General features: G+C 48.7%; 1 protein-coding gene across 1 annotated transcript in view; it reads left to right on the forward strand.

Moving 5' to 3' along the window:
• The window catches only part of LOC140911047 (uncharacterized), a 36984-nt gene extending 21858 nt beyond the window's left edge, over positions 1–15126 (forward strand). The window contains exons 7-8 of the mRNA XM_073343301.2: positions 1760–1813; positions 15070–15126. Coding sequence (XP_073199402.2) covers positions 1760–1813; positions 15070–15126 — 111 coding nt within the window. The remainder of the gene's footprint in view (positions 1–1759; positions 1814–15069) is intronic.
• Positions 15127–20085: the final 4959 nt, after the last annotated feature.

Consider the following 20085-nt stretch of genomic DNA (forward strand, 5'->3'; position numbering starts at 1 on the left):
GCCTGTCTGTTTTAGGCATTTGCAATGTGCCAACCCTCACCGCCAACCATGTTTGTCACACTTCTTTGGGAAACATCGTATTTGGGGCCCACCCTCCTTCACAGCTTCCCCCTTTTAATTGACTGGAGAGGGTTATGCAGTCCAATTAAATAATGCACTCCTACATCCTCTGAGGGTTCCAGAGAGCACTTGACTAGCTAGCTAGGCAGAGCTCATTTCACCCAGCTAATCTAGCTGAAAAAGACAGGGCCAAGACTTTCAAAAATGGGAGCCTAAAGTTAGGATTCTGAGCCCGTGTTTTCGCCTCTAAATAAGTGGTCTGATTTGCCAGAGGGCAGATCACCCAGCAAGCTGCTGATTGCGCTCGCTACAGAAAACCTGGCCACTTATTTACAGGTCTGAATATGGAATCAGTCTAACTTTAAGCTCCCGTTTTTGACCATCTTTGCTCTCTCTGTTTGCATCGCTAGCGAGAGGGAAATTACGTCTCGGCCAGGCAACCTAAAAAAAGCAGCAGATGCAAGAACTGAAGGGTTTTATGTTATTCTGCAAGCAAGTCAAATGCATAAAATTGCCCATACTCCAGTAACGAAGTTAGCCAGACGGAAGGCAAAACGAGGCAAGAGACAAGCAGTGTAAATCATTCACGCCTATTAGTCTGGCCAGGAATTGGGTACGGTGGCAGAGCAGGAGGACTGACTGGCAAAGGGCTGAATGATTCTGAAATCACCCTCTCTTTATACTCTCTCCTCAGCCAGCTTTAGATCTTTGCTACCGAGTCGTATCTGGCGGAGGTTTTATCTGCTGCAGGGGTTGACATCCCTGACTCGCTGTTTTGCTGCGGCAGTGAGTAGCCATGGCAGCTCTGCCCCCCTAACAGGGTTAGCCTTTGAAGCTGATGGAATTTGTTCCAGTGCTTTCGCCCCCGTTAGGTGGTCACAGATTCAGAAAAATGGCCATCGCGGCTCTCGTTCGGACAACTCGCCCTGTGCCCTTTTTAGCGTAGCAATTTTGAATTAACAGATTTGGTTGGAAGTGGCTCAGAGCAACTTTTGCAGCACAGTTGTCTGCATTGAGCAGAGAAATCCTCCATCCTGCTTGTTGTTTCCCTTGAGGGGGATGGCATTGTGTTCTCAAGGTTGTGACTATGATGCCACCAGAATGTAATTCTATCTGGCATTTGAATTACAGGAGTGTAAAGTAGCTCAGTTTTGAGACCAGATTCTATCCCCAACACAGAACTTTTCCTCCACTCAGATAATGCAACAGAGCCAGAATTTGTCTGTAGCTGGCTAGCTGAGAATTCACCTGGCATGAGGAGATCTGGAACAAAGCTGGGGGCACAACAGGGGTCGGAGGTCTGTTCAGGCAGCTGGGAGTGGACCATCAGTGCAAAGCAGATTCTCATTTGGACTATGGTCCCTTAGGGACCATATGCAAACGGCATATGTTAGAGCAGCCCCTGGGCTGCTCTAGCTCCTTTGGAAGCTGGGGCAAGTGCAGTCCACAGAATCAGGGAGACTTAACCTTCACCCTAACATTATCCCCTCCTCTCCTGCATTGGGATGAATCTGGCAATTTCAGTTTACTGACCTATTTTCTGGTGTCTCTTAAATTTACGGGAAAACACTGTATTTGAACCTTGTGGTTCCTCCCCCTCTTTCTTTAGCATCTTTTTCTGTTCAGGATGCATTTACTGTTGGAGACATTTGCTGCCTAATCTGCTGAACCTCTGTAATTACCTAAGTGTTTTTAACAGGGAGAAAATGGTCCAGCTGGTCTGAAAGGAGAGAAAGGAGATCCTGGCCTTTCTGTGAGTACTTTATCAGCAGCCTATTGCACAAACCAGAATAGAGAAAATAGGGCAAATGATGCCTAAGAGGTGTGGAGGAGGACAGAGACACTCAGAGCAAATTCATTCCGAATGGCTCCAGGAGACGAGTGTGCATTACAGTGGTCTATTAGCGGCTGATAAGATGTCAGCTAGATGCACGCTGAGTCAGAGAGAATGCAGAGAGCAGTGTAACAGCAAAGCAGACCGCAGCTCTGCTCTCAGAGGGTGCTGGACTGGGGCAAACTTCTCCTCTCCCATCCTCAGCGTGGATCCTCTGCTTTTTATTGACATCGGTAGGAGTTCCATGGGTGGGACAAGACCAAACTGTCCAAAAGTGATGAGGAGACAGAAGTGTGCCCTTGGTTTTGAGCTGCAGAAAGAAGCTTTGACAAAACCTGTCCCCTGTAACAGGAATCGGAGTAGAAGCCGGTGTTAGTCTGTATCCGCAAAAAGAACAGGAGGACTTGTGGCACCTTAGAGACTAACAAATTTATTAGAGCATAAGCTTTCATGGGGTACAGCCCACTTCATCGGATGCACAGAATGGAACATATAGTAAGAAGATAGGTAGATATATACAGACAGAGAACATGAAAAGGTGGAAGTTGCCATACCAACTGTAAGAGGCTAATTAATTAAGATGAGCTATCTATTTCCCCATGTTAAGTATCCTCACACCTTCTTGTCAACTGTCTAAATGGGCCATCTTGATTATCACTACAAAAGTTTTTTTCTCCTGCTGATAATAGCTCAGAGATAATAGCTCCGAGAGTGCTGAAGGAATTGGCGGCTGTGATTGCAGAGCCATTGGCCATTATCTTTGAAAACTCGTGGCGAACCGGGGAAGTCCCGGATGACTGGAAAAAGGCTAATGTAGTGCCAATCTTTAAAAAAGGGAAGAAGGAAGATCCTGGGAACTACAGACCAGTCAGCCTCACCTCAGTCCCTGGAAAAATCATGGAGCAGGTCCTCAAAGAATCAATCCTGAAGCACTTGCATGAGAGGAGAGTGATCAGGAACAGCCAGCATGGATTCACCAAGGGAAGGTCATGCCTGACTAATCTAATCGCCTTTTATGATGAGATTACTGGTTCTGTGGATGAAGGGAAAGCAGTGGATGTATTGTTTCTTGACTTTAGCAAAGCTTTTGACACGGTCTCCCATAGTATTCTTGTCAGCAAGTTAAGGAAGTATGGGCTGGATGAATGCACTATAAGGTGGGTAGAAAGCTGGCTAGATTGTCGGGCTCAACGGGTAGTGATCAATGGCTCCATGTCTAGTTGGCAGCCGGTATCAAGTGGAGTGCCCCAAGGGTCGGTCCTGGGACCGGTTTTATTCAATATCTTCATAAATGATCTGGAGGATGGTGTGGATTGCACTCTCAGCAAATTTGCGGATGATACTAAACTGGGAGGAGTGGTAGATACGCTGGAGGGGAGGGATAGGATACAGAAGGACCTAGACCAATTGGAAGATTGGGCCAAAAGGAATCTGATGAGGTTCAATAAGGATAAGTGCAGGGTCCTGCACTTAGGACGGAAGAACCCAGTGCACAGCTACAGACTAGGGACCGAATGGCTAGGCAGCAGTTCTGCAGAAAAGGACCTAGGGGTGACAGTGGACGAGAAGCTGGATATGAGTCAGCAGTGTGCCCTTGTTGCCAAGAAGGCCAATGGCATTTTGGGATGTATAAGTAGGGGCATAGCGAGCAGATCGAGGGACGTGATCGTTCCCCTCTATTCGACATTGGTGAGGCCTCATCTGGAGTACTGTGTCCAGTTTTGGGCCCCACACTTCAAGAAGGATGTGGATAAATTGGAGAGAGTCCAGCGAAGGGCAACAAAAATGATTAGGGGACTGGAACACATGAGTTATGAGGAGAGGCTGAGGGAGCTGGGATTGTTTAGCCTGCCGAAGAGAAGAATGAGGGGGGATTTGATAGCTGCTTTCAACTACCTGAAAGGGGGTTCCAAAGAGGATGGCTCTAGACTGTTCTCAATGGTAGCAGATGACAGAACGAGGAGTAATGGTCTCAAGTTGCAGTGGGGGAGGTTTAGATTGGATATTAGGAAAAACTTTTTCACTAAGAGGGTGGTGAAACACTGGAATGTGTTACCTAGGGAGGTGGTAGAATCTCCTTCCTTAGAGGTTTTTAAGGTCAGGCTTGACAAAGCCCTGGCTGGGATGATTTAACTGGGAATTGGTCCTGCTTTGAGCAGGGGGTTGGACTGGATGGCCTTCTGGGGTCCCTTCCAACCCTGATATTCTATGATTCTACGATTCATCTTAATTAATTAGCCTCTTACAGTTGGTATGGCTACTTCCCCCTTCTCAGTATGTATATATATTTATCTTCTTACTATATGTTCCATTCTATGCATCCGATGAAGTGGGCTGTAGCCCACAAAAGCTTATGCTCAAATAAATTTGTTAGTCTCTAAGGTGCCACAAGTCTTCCTGTTCTTTTTGTAACAGGAATGACATTCACAATGCTGACACCTATCTCCCCACCCCAAAAGCAAACTTACATGCCACCAATCCACCAACAGCATAACCCTACCGCAGGCAGACTGTTTATTTTGTAAAAGTGGGAAGAAGCTGAGACTCCATGACGTTCAAATAGGGACTTTGCTATTGCTGATCGGTTTTACATGGAAGGCGCCCAGGTGCTACGGCTGGGCGGCTGTGTAAAAACCCTAAGATTGGTAGATAGGGCAAAAGTCTGAATGAGAGCTGTGACATGGAATCATGCCGGAGAAGGTAAGTCAGCAGAGAAACAGCTGCCAGGAAGGAACTGAGACTAAGAACTGAGGAAATGAAGATGATGGACAAAGCCACCCAAGAAGGGAGATGGCAAAAGAAAACAGAAGCCACAACGCCATTAACTCCAGATGAAGATACAGCAAGATGATGAGGAAAAACCGAACTTTCAGGTGACAGGAGGTGTCCCTTCCCATATTATGAGACAGAATCATTAAGATCAGCGGGGGATGACGTGCATGGAGCAATGGGTTAGGTCTGGCTTAGAGTGAGGAACAAAGGTGAAGTGAATCAGGTGGCTACCTGTATAATAAGAATAGGTGGGAACACTTTGGCGACACTTGGAAAAGTGAGTGAGGCTCCCAAAGGATTGGTTTATTTTGTATTTTGACTTGGGTGAAGGAGGGTCTGGTGGTTAAGGCTCAGGGGTGGGATGCAGGAGAATGGGGTTCTCTCCTTGTCTTTGCCACCAGTTCTCTGTGTAATTTTAGGGATGGTCCCTTAATGTCTCTGGGCCTCTGTCTCCACATCTGTTAAATGAGGGAAATGAAAGGGGTGCAGTTAGGTTTAATACGTTCATTTCCACTAGGCATTCGCATACTGGGGAGATCATAGAATCATAGAATATCAGGGTTGGAAGGGACCCCTGAAGGTCATCTAGTCCAACCCTCTGCTCGAAGCAGGACCAATTCCCAGTTAAATCATCCCAGCCAGGGCTTTGTCAAGCCTGACCTTAAAAACCTCTAAGGAAGGAGATTCCACCACCTCCCTAGGTAACGCATTCCAGTGTTTCACCACCCTCTTAGTGAAAAAGTTTTTCCTAATATCCAATTTAAACCTCCCCCACTGCAACTTGAGACCATTACTCCTTGTTCTGTCATCTGCTACCATTGAGAACAGTCTAGAGCCATCCTCTTTGGAACCCCCTTTCAGGTAGTTGAAAACAGCTATCAAATCCCCCCTCATTCTTCTCTTCTGCAGGCTAAACAATCCCAGCTCCCTCAGCCTCTCCTCATAAGTCATGTGTTCTAGACCCCTAATCATTTTTGTTGCCCTTCGCTGGACTCTTTCCAATTTCTCCACATCCTTCTTGTAGTGTGGGGCCCAAAACTGGACACAGTACTCCAGATGAGGCCTCACCAATGTCGAATAGAGGGGAACGATCACGTCCCTCGATCTGCTCGCTATGCCCCTACTTATACAATGCCCCTACTTATACAGATGAGCGCTATAGAAAAACCTGTAAATATATAACGTCTGTTGCCATGGTTGCCTGTGGCTTCAGCACGGGGCAGAGGTGCTGGAACACAATCAGAGAAGATGCTCTTGGATATTATGAAAAATTATTTCACTAGGAGGGTGATGAAGCACTGGAAGGGGTTACCTAGGGAGGTGGTGGACTCTCCATCCTTAGAGGTTTTTAAAGCCCGGCTTGAAAAAGCCCTGGCTGGGATGATTTAGTTGGGGTTGGTCCTGCTTTGAGCAGGGAGTTGGACTAGATCAGTGGTTCTCAACCAGGGGTCGGGGCCCCCTGGGGGGTGCCTCAAACAGGTTTCAGGGGTCCACCAAGCAGGGCCCATGTTAGACTCACTGGGGCCCAGGACAGAAAGCTGAAGTTCTGCTGCATGGGGCTGAAGCCTGGGGCCCTGAGCTCCGCCACCGGGGGCTGAAGCCAAAGCCTGAGCAACTTAGCTTCACAGGGCCCCCTGTGCATGGGGCCCTGGGCAATTGTCCTGCTTGCTACCCCTTAATGCCTTCCCTGACTTATATATGCAGAAAACCGGATGTTGTGACCCAGGTGAGCCGAGGAACTTTTATAGCATGTTTGAGGGGGAGGCCTCAGAAAGTAAAAGGTTGAGAACCCCTGGACTAGATACCTCCTGAGGTCACTTCCAACCGTAATCTTCTGTGATTCTATCTGACCAGCCTGGAACCGGGAAGCATCAGAAATCTCACCAGAGAGCCTGTTCTCTTAAGGTTCCCAGCCTGGCTTCTGGATCAGACATGTGTGAAGCAGGGGAAGTGGAAGCTCCCTAACAGTGGGGGGACCACTGGCACCAAAACCATGGCTCCAACCCCCCCCCCACAGCCCCTTCTCCCAAGTAGGGTGACCAGATGTCCCTATTTTATAGGGACAGTCCCGATATTTGGGGCTTTTTCTGATATAGGCGCCTATTACCCCCCACCCCCGTCCCGATTTTTCACACTTGCTGTCTGGTCACCCTACTCCCAAGCCCCCGTCCTCATGCCGCCCCTTCCCCCGAAACCCCGCCCTCGCGCTGCCCCTTCCCTCGAGCCCCCATCCTCATAGAATCATAGAATAAAAGAGTTGGAAGGGACCTCTGGAGGCCATCTAGTCCAACCCCCTGCTCAGAGCAGGACCAATCCCAACTAAATCATCCCAGCCAGGGCTTTGTCAAGCCTGACCTTAAAAACTTCTAAGGAAGGGGATTCCAGCACCTCCCTAGGTAACGCATTCCAGTGTTTCACCACCCTCCTAGTGAAAAAGTTTTTCTTAATATCCAACCTAAACCTCCCCCACTGAGTAACTTGAGACCATTACTCCTTGTCCTGTCATCTGCTATCACTGAGAATAGTCTAGATCCATCCTCTTTGGATCCACCTTTCAGGTAGTTAAAAGCAGCTATCAAATCCCCCCTCATTCTTCTCTTCCGCACACTAAACAATCCCAGTTCCCTCAGCCTCTCCTCATAACTCATGTGTTCTAGACCCCTAATCATTTTTGTTGCCCTTCGCTGGACTCTCTCCAATTTCTCCACATCCTTCTTGTAGTGTGGGGCCCAAAACTGGACACAGTACTCCAGATGAGGCCTCACCAGTGTCGAATAGAGGGGAACGATCACGTCCCTCGATCTGCTGGCAATGCCCCTACTTACACACCCCAAAATGCCATTGGCCTTCTTGGCAACAAGGGCACACTGTTGGCTCATATCCAGCTTCTCGTCCACTGTAACCCCTAGGTCCTTCTCTGCAGAACTGCTGCCTAGCCATTCGGTCCCTAGTCTGTAGCGGTGCATTGGATTCTTCCATCCTAAGTGCAGGACTCTGCACTTGTCCTTGTTGAACCTCATCAGATTTCTTTTGGCCCAATCCTCCAATTTGTCTAGGGCCCTCTGTATCCTATCCCTCCCCTCCAGCATATCTACCACTCCTCCCAGTTTAGTGTCATCCGCAAACTTGCTGAGGGTGCAATCCACACCATCCTCCAGATCATTAATGAAGATATTGAACAAAACCAGCCCCAGGACCGACCCTTGGGGCACTCCGCTAGATACCGGCTGCCAACTAGACATGGAGCCATTGATCACTTCCCGTTGAGCCCGACAATCTAGCCTACTTTCTACCCACCTTGTAGTGCATCCATCCAGCCCATACTTCTTTAACTTGCTGACAAGAATACTGTGGGAGACAGCGTCAAAAGCTTTGCTAAAATCAAGGAACAACACGTCCACCGCTTTCCCCTCATCCACAGAGCCAGTTATCTCATCATAGAAGGCAATTAGACTAGTCAGGGATGACTTGCCCTTGGTGAATCCATGCTGACTGTTCCTGATCACTTTCCTCTCCTCTAAGTGCTTCAGAATTGATTCCTTGAGGACCTGCTCCATGATTTTTCCGGGGACTGAGGTGAGGCTGACTGGCCTGTAGTTCCCAGGATCCTCCTCCTTCCCTTTTTTAAAGATGGGCACTACATTAGCCTTTTTCCAGTCTTCCAGGACTTCCCCCGATTGCCATGAGTTTTCAAAGATAATGGCCAATGGCTCTGCAATCACATCCGCCAATTCCTTTAGCACTGTCGGATGCAGCGCATCCAGCCCCATGGACTTGTGCACGTCCAATTTTTCTAAATAGTCCCGAACCTCTTCTTCCTTCACAGAGGGCTAGCCACCTCCTCCCCATGCTATGCTGCCCAGTGCAGAAGTCTGGGAGCTGACCTTGTTCGTGAAGACAGAGGCAAAAAAAGCATTGAGTACATTAGCTTTTTCCACATCCTCTGTCACTAGGTTGCCTCCCTCATTCAGTAAGGGGCATGCAATCTAGTAGCTTCTGCAAGTTGCCGGAAGAAAGCCTCGTCCACCTCATCCCCCTGGTCCGGTGGTCTATAGCAGACTCCCACCACGACATCACCCTTGTTACTCATGCTTCTAAACTTAATCCAGAGACTCTCGGGTTTTTCTGCAGTTTCATACTTGAGCTCTGAGCAGTCATACTGCTCTCTTACATACAGTGCAACTCCCCCACCTTTTCTGGCCTCCCTGTCCTTCCTGAACAGTTTATACCCATCCATGACAGTACTCCAGTCATGCGAGTTATCCCACCAAGTCTCTGTTATTCCAATCACATCATAATTCCCTGACTTTGCCAGGACCTCCTGTTCTCCCTGCTTGTTTCCCAGGCTTTGTGCATTTGTATATAGGCACTTGAGATAACCCGCTGATCGCCCCTCGTTCTCAGTATGAGGCAGGAGCCCTCCCCTCTCACGCGCTCCTGCTCGTGCTTCCTCCCGGTATCCCGCTTCCCCACTTACCTCAAGTCCTCGCACCGCCCCTTCCCCCGAGCCCCCGCCCTCGCGCCACCCCTGCCCCTGAGCCAGAGAGCCGGGGCTGGCGAAGTGGGCCTGGATGCTAAGTGGCTGGACCGCAACCCACCCACGCCCACCTGTGGCTATGCCCCTGGTTCAGCCGTTCTCCCTGGCAGCGGGGCCTGGGCGGGGAGTGGGAGGGAGCCGCTGCTCACACAGCTCAAGCTGGCCTCTTCGGGTCGCTGCTCCGTGCGGTGCAGCAGCTGCCTGCGACAGCCTTGCTGGGGGGGTGCCGGCTGCCCACTCCCCGCCCGGACCCGGCTGCCAGGACGGGGCCGAGCGAGCCGGAGTCCCCCTCCCCGCCCCCGGCACGTTTCCAGCTCACTCGGCCCCTGTCCACGGCAGCTGGGCCTGGGTAGGGAATGGGCTGACGCCACCACCCCAGCCATGCAGTGGGAGGAGGACAGAGGCCCCCCCGGCAGGTAACGTGCGGGGGTGAGAGTGCAGTGGCCCCGGGCTGGGCCCAAGGCTGAGGTAGATGTGGGGTAGAGGAGACACATGGGGCAATCATGTCCTCCCCTTTAGATTGTGCCCCCCTCCCCCCCCAGTATGGGGAGGCACAAGTTGTCTATGCTTGGGTACGCTGCCATGTGCTGGAGTCATACTTCCTGTCTGCAGTGTAGACGTACCCTGAGAAACCAAACACCTCTAATCTTAGGTTTCAGAGTAGCAGCCGTGTTAGTCTGTATCCGCAAAAAGAAAAGGAGTACTTGTGGCACCTTAGAGACTAACCAATTTATTTGAGCATAAGATTTCGTGAGCTTCAGCTCACTTCATCGGATGCATTCAGTGGAAAATACGGTGGGGAGATTTATATACTCAGAGAACATGAAACAATGGGCGTTACCATCCACACTGTAAGGAGAGTGATCAGGTAAGGTGAGCTATTACCAGCAGGACAGCGGGAAGGAAAAAACTTTTTGTAGTGATAATCAAGGTGGGCCATTTCCAGCAGTTGACAAGTTGACCTCTAATCATGTTTCAGAGGGGTAGCCATGTTAGTCTGTATCAGCAAAAGCAACGAGGAGTCCTTGTGGCACCTTAGAGACTAAGAAATTTATTTGGGTGGGTTCTAGCCCACGAAAGCTTATGCCCAAATAAATTAGTTAGTCTCTAAGGGTATGTCTACACTACGAAATTAGGTCGAATTTATAGAAGTCGGTTTTTTTGAAATCGGTTTTATATATTCGAGTGTGTGTGTCCCCACAGAAAATGCTCTAAGTGCATTAAGTGCATTAACTCGGCGGAGCGCTTCCACAGTACCGAGGCAAGCGTCGACTTCCGGAGCGCTGCACTGTGGGTAGCTATCCCACAGTTCCCGCAGTCTCCGCTGCCCATTGGAATTCTGGGTTGATATCCCAATGCCTGATGGGGCTAAAACATTGTCGCGGGTGGTTCTGGGTACATATCGTCAGGACCCCGTTCCCACCCTCCCTCCCCCCGTGAAAGCAAGGGCAGACAATCATTTCACGCCTTTTTTGTCTGCTGCCAGCCAAAGATGTAAAGGATCGATGGAGTGGGTCAGAACAAGAAATAGACCAGATTTGTTTTGGACTCATTTTCCTCCTCCCCTGTCTAGATCACACTGCAGTCAGTCACAGAGAAGGCGCAGCGAGGTTAATCTAGCCATGTATCAATCAGAGGCCAGGCTAACCTCCTTGTTCCAATAACAACGATAACTTTGGTGCACCATTTCTTATTGGAACCCTCCGTGCAGTCCTGCCTGAAATACTCCTTGATGTACAGGCACACCCTTTGTTGATTTTAGCTCCCTGAAGCCAACCCTGTAAGCCGTGTCGTCAGTCGCCCCTCCCTCCGTCAGAGCAACGGCAGACAATCGTTCCGCGCCTTCTTTCTGTGCGGACGCCATACCAAGGCAAGCATGGAGGCCGCTGAGCTCATTTTGGCAATTAGGAGCACATCAACCACCACACGCATTATCCAGCAGTATATGCAGCACCAGAACATGGCAACGCGATACCGGGCGAGGAGGCGACGTCAGCGCGGTCCCGTGAGTGATCAGGACATGGACACAGATTTCTCTGAAAGCATGGGCCCTGCCAATGCATGCATCATGGTGCTAATGGGGCAGGTTCATGCTGTGGAACGCCGATTCTGGGCTCGGGAAACAAGCACAGACTGGTGGGACCGCATAGTGTTGCAGGTCTGGGACGATTCCCAGTGGCTGCGAAACTTTCACATGCGTAAGGGCACTTTCATGGAACTTTGTGACTTGCTTTCCCCTGCCCTGAAGCGCATGAATACCAGGATGAGAGCAGCCCTCACAGTTGAGAAGTGAGTGGCGATAGCCCTGTGGAAGCTTGCAACGCCAGACAGCTACCGGTCAGTTGGGAATCAATTTGGAGTGGGCAAATCTACTGTGGGGGCTGCTGTGATGCAAGTAGCTCACGCAATCAAAGATCTGCTGATATCAAGGGTAGTGACCCTGGGAAATGTGCAGGTCATAGTGGATGGCTTTGCTGCAATGGGATTCCCTAACTGTGGTGGGGCCATAGACGGAACCCATATCCCTATCTTGGCACCAGAGCACTAAGCCGGCGAGTACATAAACCGCAAGGGGTACTTTTCGATAGTGCTGCAAGCTCTGGTGGATCACAAGGGACGTTTCACCAACATCAACGTGGGATGGCCGGGAAAGGTGCATGACGCTCGCATCTTCAGGAACTCTGGTCTGTTTCAAAAGCTGCAGGAAGGGACTTTCTTCCCAGACCAGAAAATAACTGTTGGGGATGTTGAAATGCCTATAGTTATCCTTGGGGACCCAGCCTACCCCTTAATGCCATGGCTCATGAAGCCGTACACAGGCAGCCTGGACAGTAGTCAGGAGCTGTTCAACTACAGGCTGAGCAAGTGCAGAATGGTGGTAGAATGTGCATTTGGACGTTTAAAGGCGCGCTGGCGCAGTTTACTGACTCGCTTAGACCTCAGCGAAACCAATATTCCCACTGTTATTACTGCTTGCTGTGTGCTCCACAATATCTGTGAGAGTAAGGGGGAGACGTTTATGGCGGGGTGGGAGATTGAGGCAAATCGCCTGGCTGCTGGTTACGCGCAGCCAGACACCAGGGCGGTTAGAAGAGCTCAGGAGGGCGCGGTACGCATCAGAGAAGCTTTGAAAACCAGTTTCATGACTGGCCAGGCTACAGTGTGAAAGTTCTGTTTGTTTCTCCTTGATGAAACCCCCCGCCCCTTGGTTCACTCTACTTCCCTGTAAGCTAACCACCCTCCCCTCCTCCCTTTAATCACCGCTTGCAGAGGCAATAAAGTCATTGCTGCTTCACAGTCATTCATTCGTTATTCATTCATCACACAAATAGGGGGATGACTACCAAGGTATCCCAGGAGGGGTGGTGGAGGAGGGAAGGAAAATGCCACACAGCACTTTAAGCACAGCACTTTAAAAGTTTACAACTTTAAAATTTATTGAATGACAGCCTTCTTTTTTTTGGGCAATCCTCTGTTGTGGAGTCGCTGGTTGGCCGGAGGCCCCCCCCACCGCGTTCTTGGGCGTCTGGGTGTGGAGGCTATGGAACTTGGGGAGGAGGGCGGTTGGTTACAGAGGGGCAGCAGTGGCAGTCTGTGCTCCAGCTGCCTTTGCTGCAGCTCAACCATACACTGGAGCATTCTGGTTTGGTCCTGCAGCAGCCTCAGCATTGAATCCTGCCTTCTCTCATCACGCTGCCGCCACATTTGAGCTTCAGCCCTGTCTTCAGCCCGCCACTTACTCTCTTCAGCCCTCCACCTCTCCTCCCGGTCATTTTGTGCTTTCCTGCACTCTGACATTATTTGCCTCCACGCATTCGTCTGTGCTCTGTCAGTGTGGGAGGACAGCATTAGCTCGGAGAACATTTCATCTCGAGTGCGTTTTTTTTTCTTTCTAAGCTTCACTAGCCTCTGGGAAGGAGAAGATCCTGTGATCATTGAAACACATCCAGCTGGTGGAGAAAAAAAAAGGGACAGCGGTATTTAAAAAGACACATTTTATAAAACAGTCGCTACACTCTTTCAGGGTAAACCTTGCTGTTAACATTACATACATAGCACATGTGCTTTCGTTACAAGGTCGCATTTTGCCTCCTCCCACCGCGTGACTACCCCCTCAACCCTCCCCCCTCCCCGTGGCTAACAGCGGGGAACATTTCTGTTCAGCCACAGGCAAACAGCACAGCAGGAATGGGCTATACTGAGTGTCCCTGAAGAAAAGCACCCTATTTCAACCAGGTGACCATGAATTATATCTCACTCTCCTGAGGATAACACAGAGAGAGAAAGAACGGATTTTGGTTGAATGCCAGCAAACATACACTGCAATGCTTTGTTCTACAGTGATTCCCGAGTATGTGTTACTGGCCTGGAGTGATAAAAGTGTCCTACCATGAAGGACGAAATAAGGCTGCCCTCCCCAGAAACCTTTTGCAAAGGCTTTAGGACTACATCTAGGAGAACCGCAAATGCCAGGGCAAAGTAATCCTTTCACATGCTTGCTTTTAAACCATGTATAGCATTTTAAAAGGTACACTCACCAGAGGTCCCTTCTTCGCCTGCTGGGTCCAGGAGGCAGCCTTGGGTGGGTTCGGGGGGTACTGGCTCCAGGTCTAGGGTGAGAAACAGTTCCTGGCTGTCGGGAAAACCGGTTTCTCCGCTTGCTTGCTGTGAGCTATCTACAACCTCCTCCTCCTCATCTTCTTCGTCCCCAAAACCTGCTTCCGTATTGCCTCCATCTCCATTGAAGGAGTCAAACAACACGGCTGGGGTAGTGGTGGCTGAACCCCCTAAAATGGCATGCAGCTCATCATAGAAGCGGCATGTTTGGGGCTCTGACCCAGAGCGGCTGTTCGCCTCTCTGGTTTTCTGGTAGGCTTGCCTCAGCTCCTTCAGTTTCACGCGGCACTGCTTCGGGTCCCTGTTATGGCCTCTGTCCTTCATGCCCTGGGAGATTTTCACAAAGGTTTTGGCATTTCGAAAACTGGAACGGAGTTCTGATAGCACGGATTCCTCTCCCCAAACAGCGATCAGATCCCGTACCTCCCGTTTGGTCCATGCTGGAGCTCTTTTGCGATTCTGGGACTCCATCATGGTCACCTGTGCTGATGAGCTCTGCATGGTCACCTGCAGCTTGCCACGCTGGCCAAACAGGAAATGAGATTCAAAAGTTCGCGGTTCTTTTCCTGTCTACCTGGCCAGTGCATCTGAGTTGAGAGTGCTGTCCAGAGCGGTCAGAATGGAGCACTCTGGGATAGCTCCCGGAGGCCAATACCATCGAATTGTGTCCACAGTACCCCAAATTCGAGCTGGGAACGTCGATTTAAGCGCTAATCCACTTGTCAGGGGTGGAGTAAGGAAATCGATTTTAAGAGCCCTTTAAGTCGAAATAAAGGGCTTCACTGTGTGGACGGGTGCAGGTTTAAATCAATTTAACGCTGCTAAATTCGACCTAAAGTCCTAGTGTAGACCAGGGCTTAGGTGCCACAAAGACTCCTCGTTGTTTTTACCATTGGAGGAGGAAACAGGCATTTATGTGACTTTAGGTCTGTGTAGATTCTCACCTGTGCAGCACCTGCCACTGAAGAGAGATTTAGTTACCTTATAAAACAGCCCTAATCGAATGTATTTCAAAATTGCTTTAGATGAGTTATCCACAAGCTGCGCACCCTGAACCTGATTCTCAGTGACACCAGGGTCCCTTTCCACCACTCTGGCAGCAGGCGTAAAGTGGGTGTAATTTACATCCACTGGCCCGGGGGCAGAGTCAGAGGCCGCAGGTAGCTGGGGGCCATGGAATGGAAGAGGAGGTGCTGGTGTCACCATAGAAACCAATTCTAAACCCAAACTTTGCTTGCTGCAAACACAGGAAGAAGAAGTGAAGGACGTGGTCAGGAGTGAAATGAGTGACAAATGCGGTAAGTAAGCCGAAGGAAGCCCCATTTGCTGAGATGCAGCACCGCCGGGAGTCCTGTCGGTGTCTAAATTGGAGCAATTTGAATGCCAGCACAGCCCTGCCTGGCGGAGCTAATACCATCCCATTAACTGCAAACAGCGACGCATTACCAGTCCAGCCCCCTAGATGAATACAAGCTTCCACTGGGCACGAGGGCTCTGCTGCAGTCTTGACCTCCTTCCCAAGCTATAATTTTTCCTTTTAAACACTCAGTTTTTTCAATTCTTTTCATGTGGCTTCAGTAGCAAAGCCCGTCCTGTATTGCCATGTCGGTTCTCTTGTCACTGGCTAATGGTATTGTACCACTGGTAAGGGTCATGGGGGTGATTGCACACACCTGATGATGACTCCAAATCACCTCTTACTCCCATGCCAATCTTCTCGCGCTTCTTAGTAACTGGACATACAAAGGATTTCCTTTTTGGCAGCCGCTCTGTCATGATGATGATGATGATGATTATGCAGGTCTTTGGAGTTCAAGATACAGCACCACTCCCATTACCCCAACGTCACGGGAAATGCTGTTCTCTGGGGTTCATAGACGTAGACGGAGCATGACCCTGTTTCAACAACAAAGAGTTCTGGATAATGAAGGATCTGAGAGATAATCCATAAATCATACTTAAGCCCCTTCGTTTTAAGTTTAAATCAATTTTTACTGAAAAAAATCCCAGGCTTTATAAAAAGTATTATTCATTTTTTTCCGATTTTCACCCTATTCTTGTATCATTCAAATATATAAAAAATAACTTGTTGTATTAGGAAAATACAATACATTGCATGAGATCTATGTATTATGATAATACATTAGTCTGTGTGTGTATGCAAAGCTGCCTGTTGAAGTCAGGCTATGTATTAGTCTAGAAGATACACACAACAAGCAAATAGGCACGCACGCCAGCTCTGAAGATTTATTTGCGGATTAGAGGTGTATTGTTTTCTTACACTCAGAAGTGGCGTTGTGTTTTGAGTTTGTTTTAGTTCTGCAGCAAACCATACTGAATTCCATTCATCAAAGTATTAATCCACTGAATACATTTTCCCCCTGTTCTTCCATCCACCAAAATAAGTCCTGATATTTACCCAGAAAAATTATTAATAGCTTTTTCCACCAATTTTCACCTGTTTTTGTTGTTATCGTAATAATCACCCAGGAAAAATTCCCAGGAAAAATTAAATTAAAGAAAAACTGAAAACGAAGGGCCCCAATCATACTGAAGTATCAGAATGTCACTTCCTTTCCCCATTTCAACACCGGTATGGGAGGCATTCGGACCTATTGGGCTAGGCAGTGGCTGTAGACACCAAGTGACTTTGGTTCTAGTCTCCGGTGTGGCACTTGGCTCAAAGTGAAAGGTGCACTGAATTGTGAACCAGGAGGCCATGAGTCGTAGACTCACCTCTTCTGCTAACTGGTGTAAATAATACTGTGCCATTTACAACTTTTGAGATGCAGCAAGGCTGGATGGGTCTGCCATGTTCGCGAACTGGGTTCCATTCCCCGAATCTCAGCAAAGTCGGAGGCCTTGCTTACTAATCAGGCATGGGTGGCAGGCGAACGCACTGTTGGGGGAGGCTATCCCCCAGTCCCTCCCCCTCAGCCCAAGGCCACATCCCTCCCCTTCCACCCCCTCTTCCCCACTGGAGCACACCCCCCCTGCGTGGTCACCTGCCCTCCCGCACGCCCCCAGCCCCAGCACAGCACAGGGGTGGCATAGCTGGAGCACCCCAAGCCCCAGTGCTGGGTGGGCAGGTGGTGAGGCTGGAGCACCTCCAGCCCCAGCCCAGTAGCGCCCCCAGCCCTGGATTGCTGGGTGGGCAGCTTGGTGGGTTTTCATAAGAGTTAAGACCATGCTGCAAATCCAGCATCATTCTCCTTTGTTTTCTCTTCCCCTCTGTTCCAGGGACCACAGTTCCAATCAGTGAGCTCTGTCCCTAATCCAGGCTCTGTACCAAAGAAGCCACATGACATAGTCATTTATTCCTTATTTCTTTTCAATGGCATGTCTAATTAAGACTAACTGGAACTGGTTGCAATTTTTGTTTTCTTCTCCATGGAAAATTTTGACTTTTCATGGAAAAGTTTTCAGTTATTGAACAAAAACACTGAAAGTTTTTGAGCAAAGCGGAGACTTGCTGTGAACATTTTCATTTAGTTGAAAATCTGCCTCTTCCATCAAAAAAAAGTTTTGATGGAAAATCTTTGCCCACCCCAACCCTGCCTCTGACCCCACAATGCCTTAGCTTACCTGGTCTTTTTTTTTTTGCTTTATTCATGAATCCCTTTCTTTTCTATCTTTGCAGTTTGTACAGGTGAGTTGGGACGAATGCCCATAAACAGTGGTAAGTTTTTTATCATTTATGTAACCTGGAGAACACACATGGAGTTTTATAGTCAAGACATGGGCCCAGATCCACAAAAGGACTTAGATGTTGTAATGCCTAACTTTTAAGCACCTAGAAAATCACTGGATTTCACCTGGAAAATCACAAAGTCTGAGTTAGGTGTCTACACTTCCTATACAATGATGTGGAGAGAGAGGCACCTTAGAACACGATCCACGAAAACCAGCATGCTAGGTGGTGCCCTGCCTATACTAGCCAATGGGAGGTGCTCATGAGAGGGGTGTGTACTGAGCCCTGTCCCTCTCACAGCAATCTGCGGCCAGGAACCCCTCTCCTGAAGGCAAGTGCAGGAGGAGGCATATCCCCTATAACTTTTAGCCTAGTGGTTAGAGCACATACCTAGGGTGTGGTGCTATGGGAGAATTAAATTTGACATTGCTGCCGTCCGCCATTTTGTGTGTCCAGCCACTGCTAGCTAAAAACCAAATACCACATAGCTAAAATAATTTTTAAGACTCTTAAAAAACAAGGCCAAATAGCTGCATGTCTGCAGTTTTACTAATCAAAATAAAAAAATTACAACAAATTAATATACCATAAAAATAAAAAAAATCAAAATCAACAACCTGAATTATAAATACCCTTAACATATACATTTTATTATTATTATAACTAAAATCCTTTACTAACACAAAATAAACAATTCGCTAAAACTAATAAAATTAATAATCCAGTAGGGATTACTATAATAACTCACTAAACATCACTATAAATTATATATGTCATTTATATTAACTATACAAAATGAAATAAAAATACACTTTAAAGCAATCCAAAAAATCTTTGCTTCAAGCAAAAAGCTAGCACCTAAATGCCTCAGCAGCTGGATGGAAAGAGGGCCCCTGGAAACCTGGGTGTTAATCTCTCAAAACCATCTAAAAGTTTCAGTAACTTTAATATTTAAAGTGCTCTAAACCTATGGCTATAGCGTATATGTGTATATGCTTAAAATCTATTTAAAAAGTAATTTTGAAGTAAAAACACACTTGTTTATACCAGTCATATATCGAACAAAAAAAAAAAAACCTTTATCCCTATTCATTTATTCCTAACACTCCCTAAAAAAAATCATTAATTTGCCACTACTTTAAATTCAAAAAACCCTAAATAGCAGGTTCAATTCCCTCTTTGCCAAATGAGGAGAGAGAAATTTGAAGGGGAGGGGAGAAATTTGAATGGGGGGGGGGTTCGAACTGGCGGTGCTCCAGCTTCTCAGGAAGTGCCCTAACCACTGAGCAATGGGGTGGTCTCCCTCTTGCCTTTGAAGTTTTGTCCCATGCTGGACAAACAATTCAACTGTCCTCTGGAGCCTCTAGGTCAGAGGTTCCCAAACCAGGGGGCACAGAGGAACGTTCGGGGGTGGGGGTGTGTGGCTGGGGCCTGGGCCAGCCCCCATGGGGGACAGGGAGGGAGCACCACCCAGCTCCTTTCCTGGCCCCAGCCCCAGCCCCGGCAGCCGTCCACCCCACGCCTGCTGGCCCTATACCCAGGGCTCCGCTCCCAGCCCCCCAACTGCTGGCCCCATGCCCGGGGTCCCGGCAACCAGCTCCACACCCAGGGCTTAGCACCTGTGGCCCTAGCTGCCGGTCTCAACCCCCAGCTGGGGCTCTACTTCCAGCCCCTCCCCTGCCCCCAGCTGTGGCCTCAGCCCCAGCCCCCTTACTCCTGTCCATATCCCCCGCACAAGCCATGCCCCTACTCTGGGCCCCAGGGGGAAGGGTCCAGACCGGGCTAAGCGGGAGGTGACCCTGAAAAGTTTGGAGACCACTGCTCTAGGTGCTATCGTAATACAAATAAATAACTAATAATTGCCACCTTTGTGTTCTAAACAGGGGAACATGTAGTGACTGCTCTTGTTCCCCTGTGAGCACCCTGGTGCGCTCGCACACTCCCCTTGGAATTGTACATAGAGGAAGCAACCTCCCACCATTTTGTGTGATCAACCCATCAATGCTGCAAAGATTCCTCATGAGTGAGCAGCACAGAGCAGGAATGGGATTGGCCCAATCAGCCATTCAGTCGTGGAACATGTTTGTGTGTGCACACATCCGCACCCTGCTTTGCACTGTTCAACCAGCTTCATTTCTGACACAGCTGTGAAGTTTCGGTTGGTGCACGCTGTAGATCCAGCTTTCGATCTAAATAACTTGAGTGTCCCCTTTTACTCCTACTCAACTGAAGTATTCGCCAGGATTATCTTTCCCCAATAAATGACATGGCTGTAGAACTGTATGTGGTTTGAAGTTAGGCTTCTCCTACCATTGTCTACAGATTTCTGCCATCATAGGATTGCTGAGGTCCCCTCTCCAATCTGGACCAATACTTTTCATTCAGGGAAAGACTTTCACTTACTAATTAAATCTGCAGACCTGGGTGCAGACTCTCCAGGAGAAATCAGCAGGAATATCAAAGAGAATTTTCCATCGCCAGAACTCATAAGGAAGGCCGATGAAGCTCAACAAGAATTACTTAGTGAAATACAGAATATGACCGAACCAGAGATGCCTATCATGGAATCAACTC

Source organism: Lepidochelys kempii, chromosome 1, assembly GCF_965140285.1.
Source record: "Lepidochelys kempii isolate rLepKem1 chromosome 1, rLepKem1.hap1, whole genome shotgun sequence".
NCBI classification, from domain to species: domain Eukaryota; kingdom Metazoa; phylum Chordata; order Testudines; family Cheloniidae; genus Lepidochelys; species Lepidochelys kempii.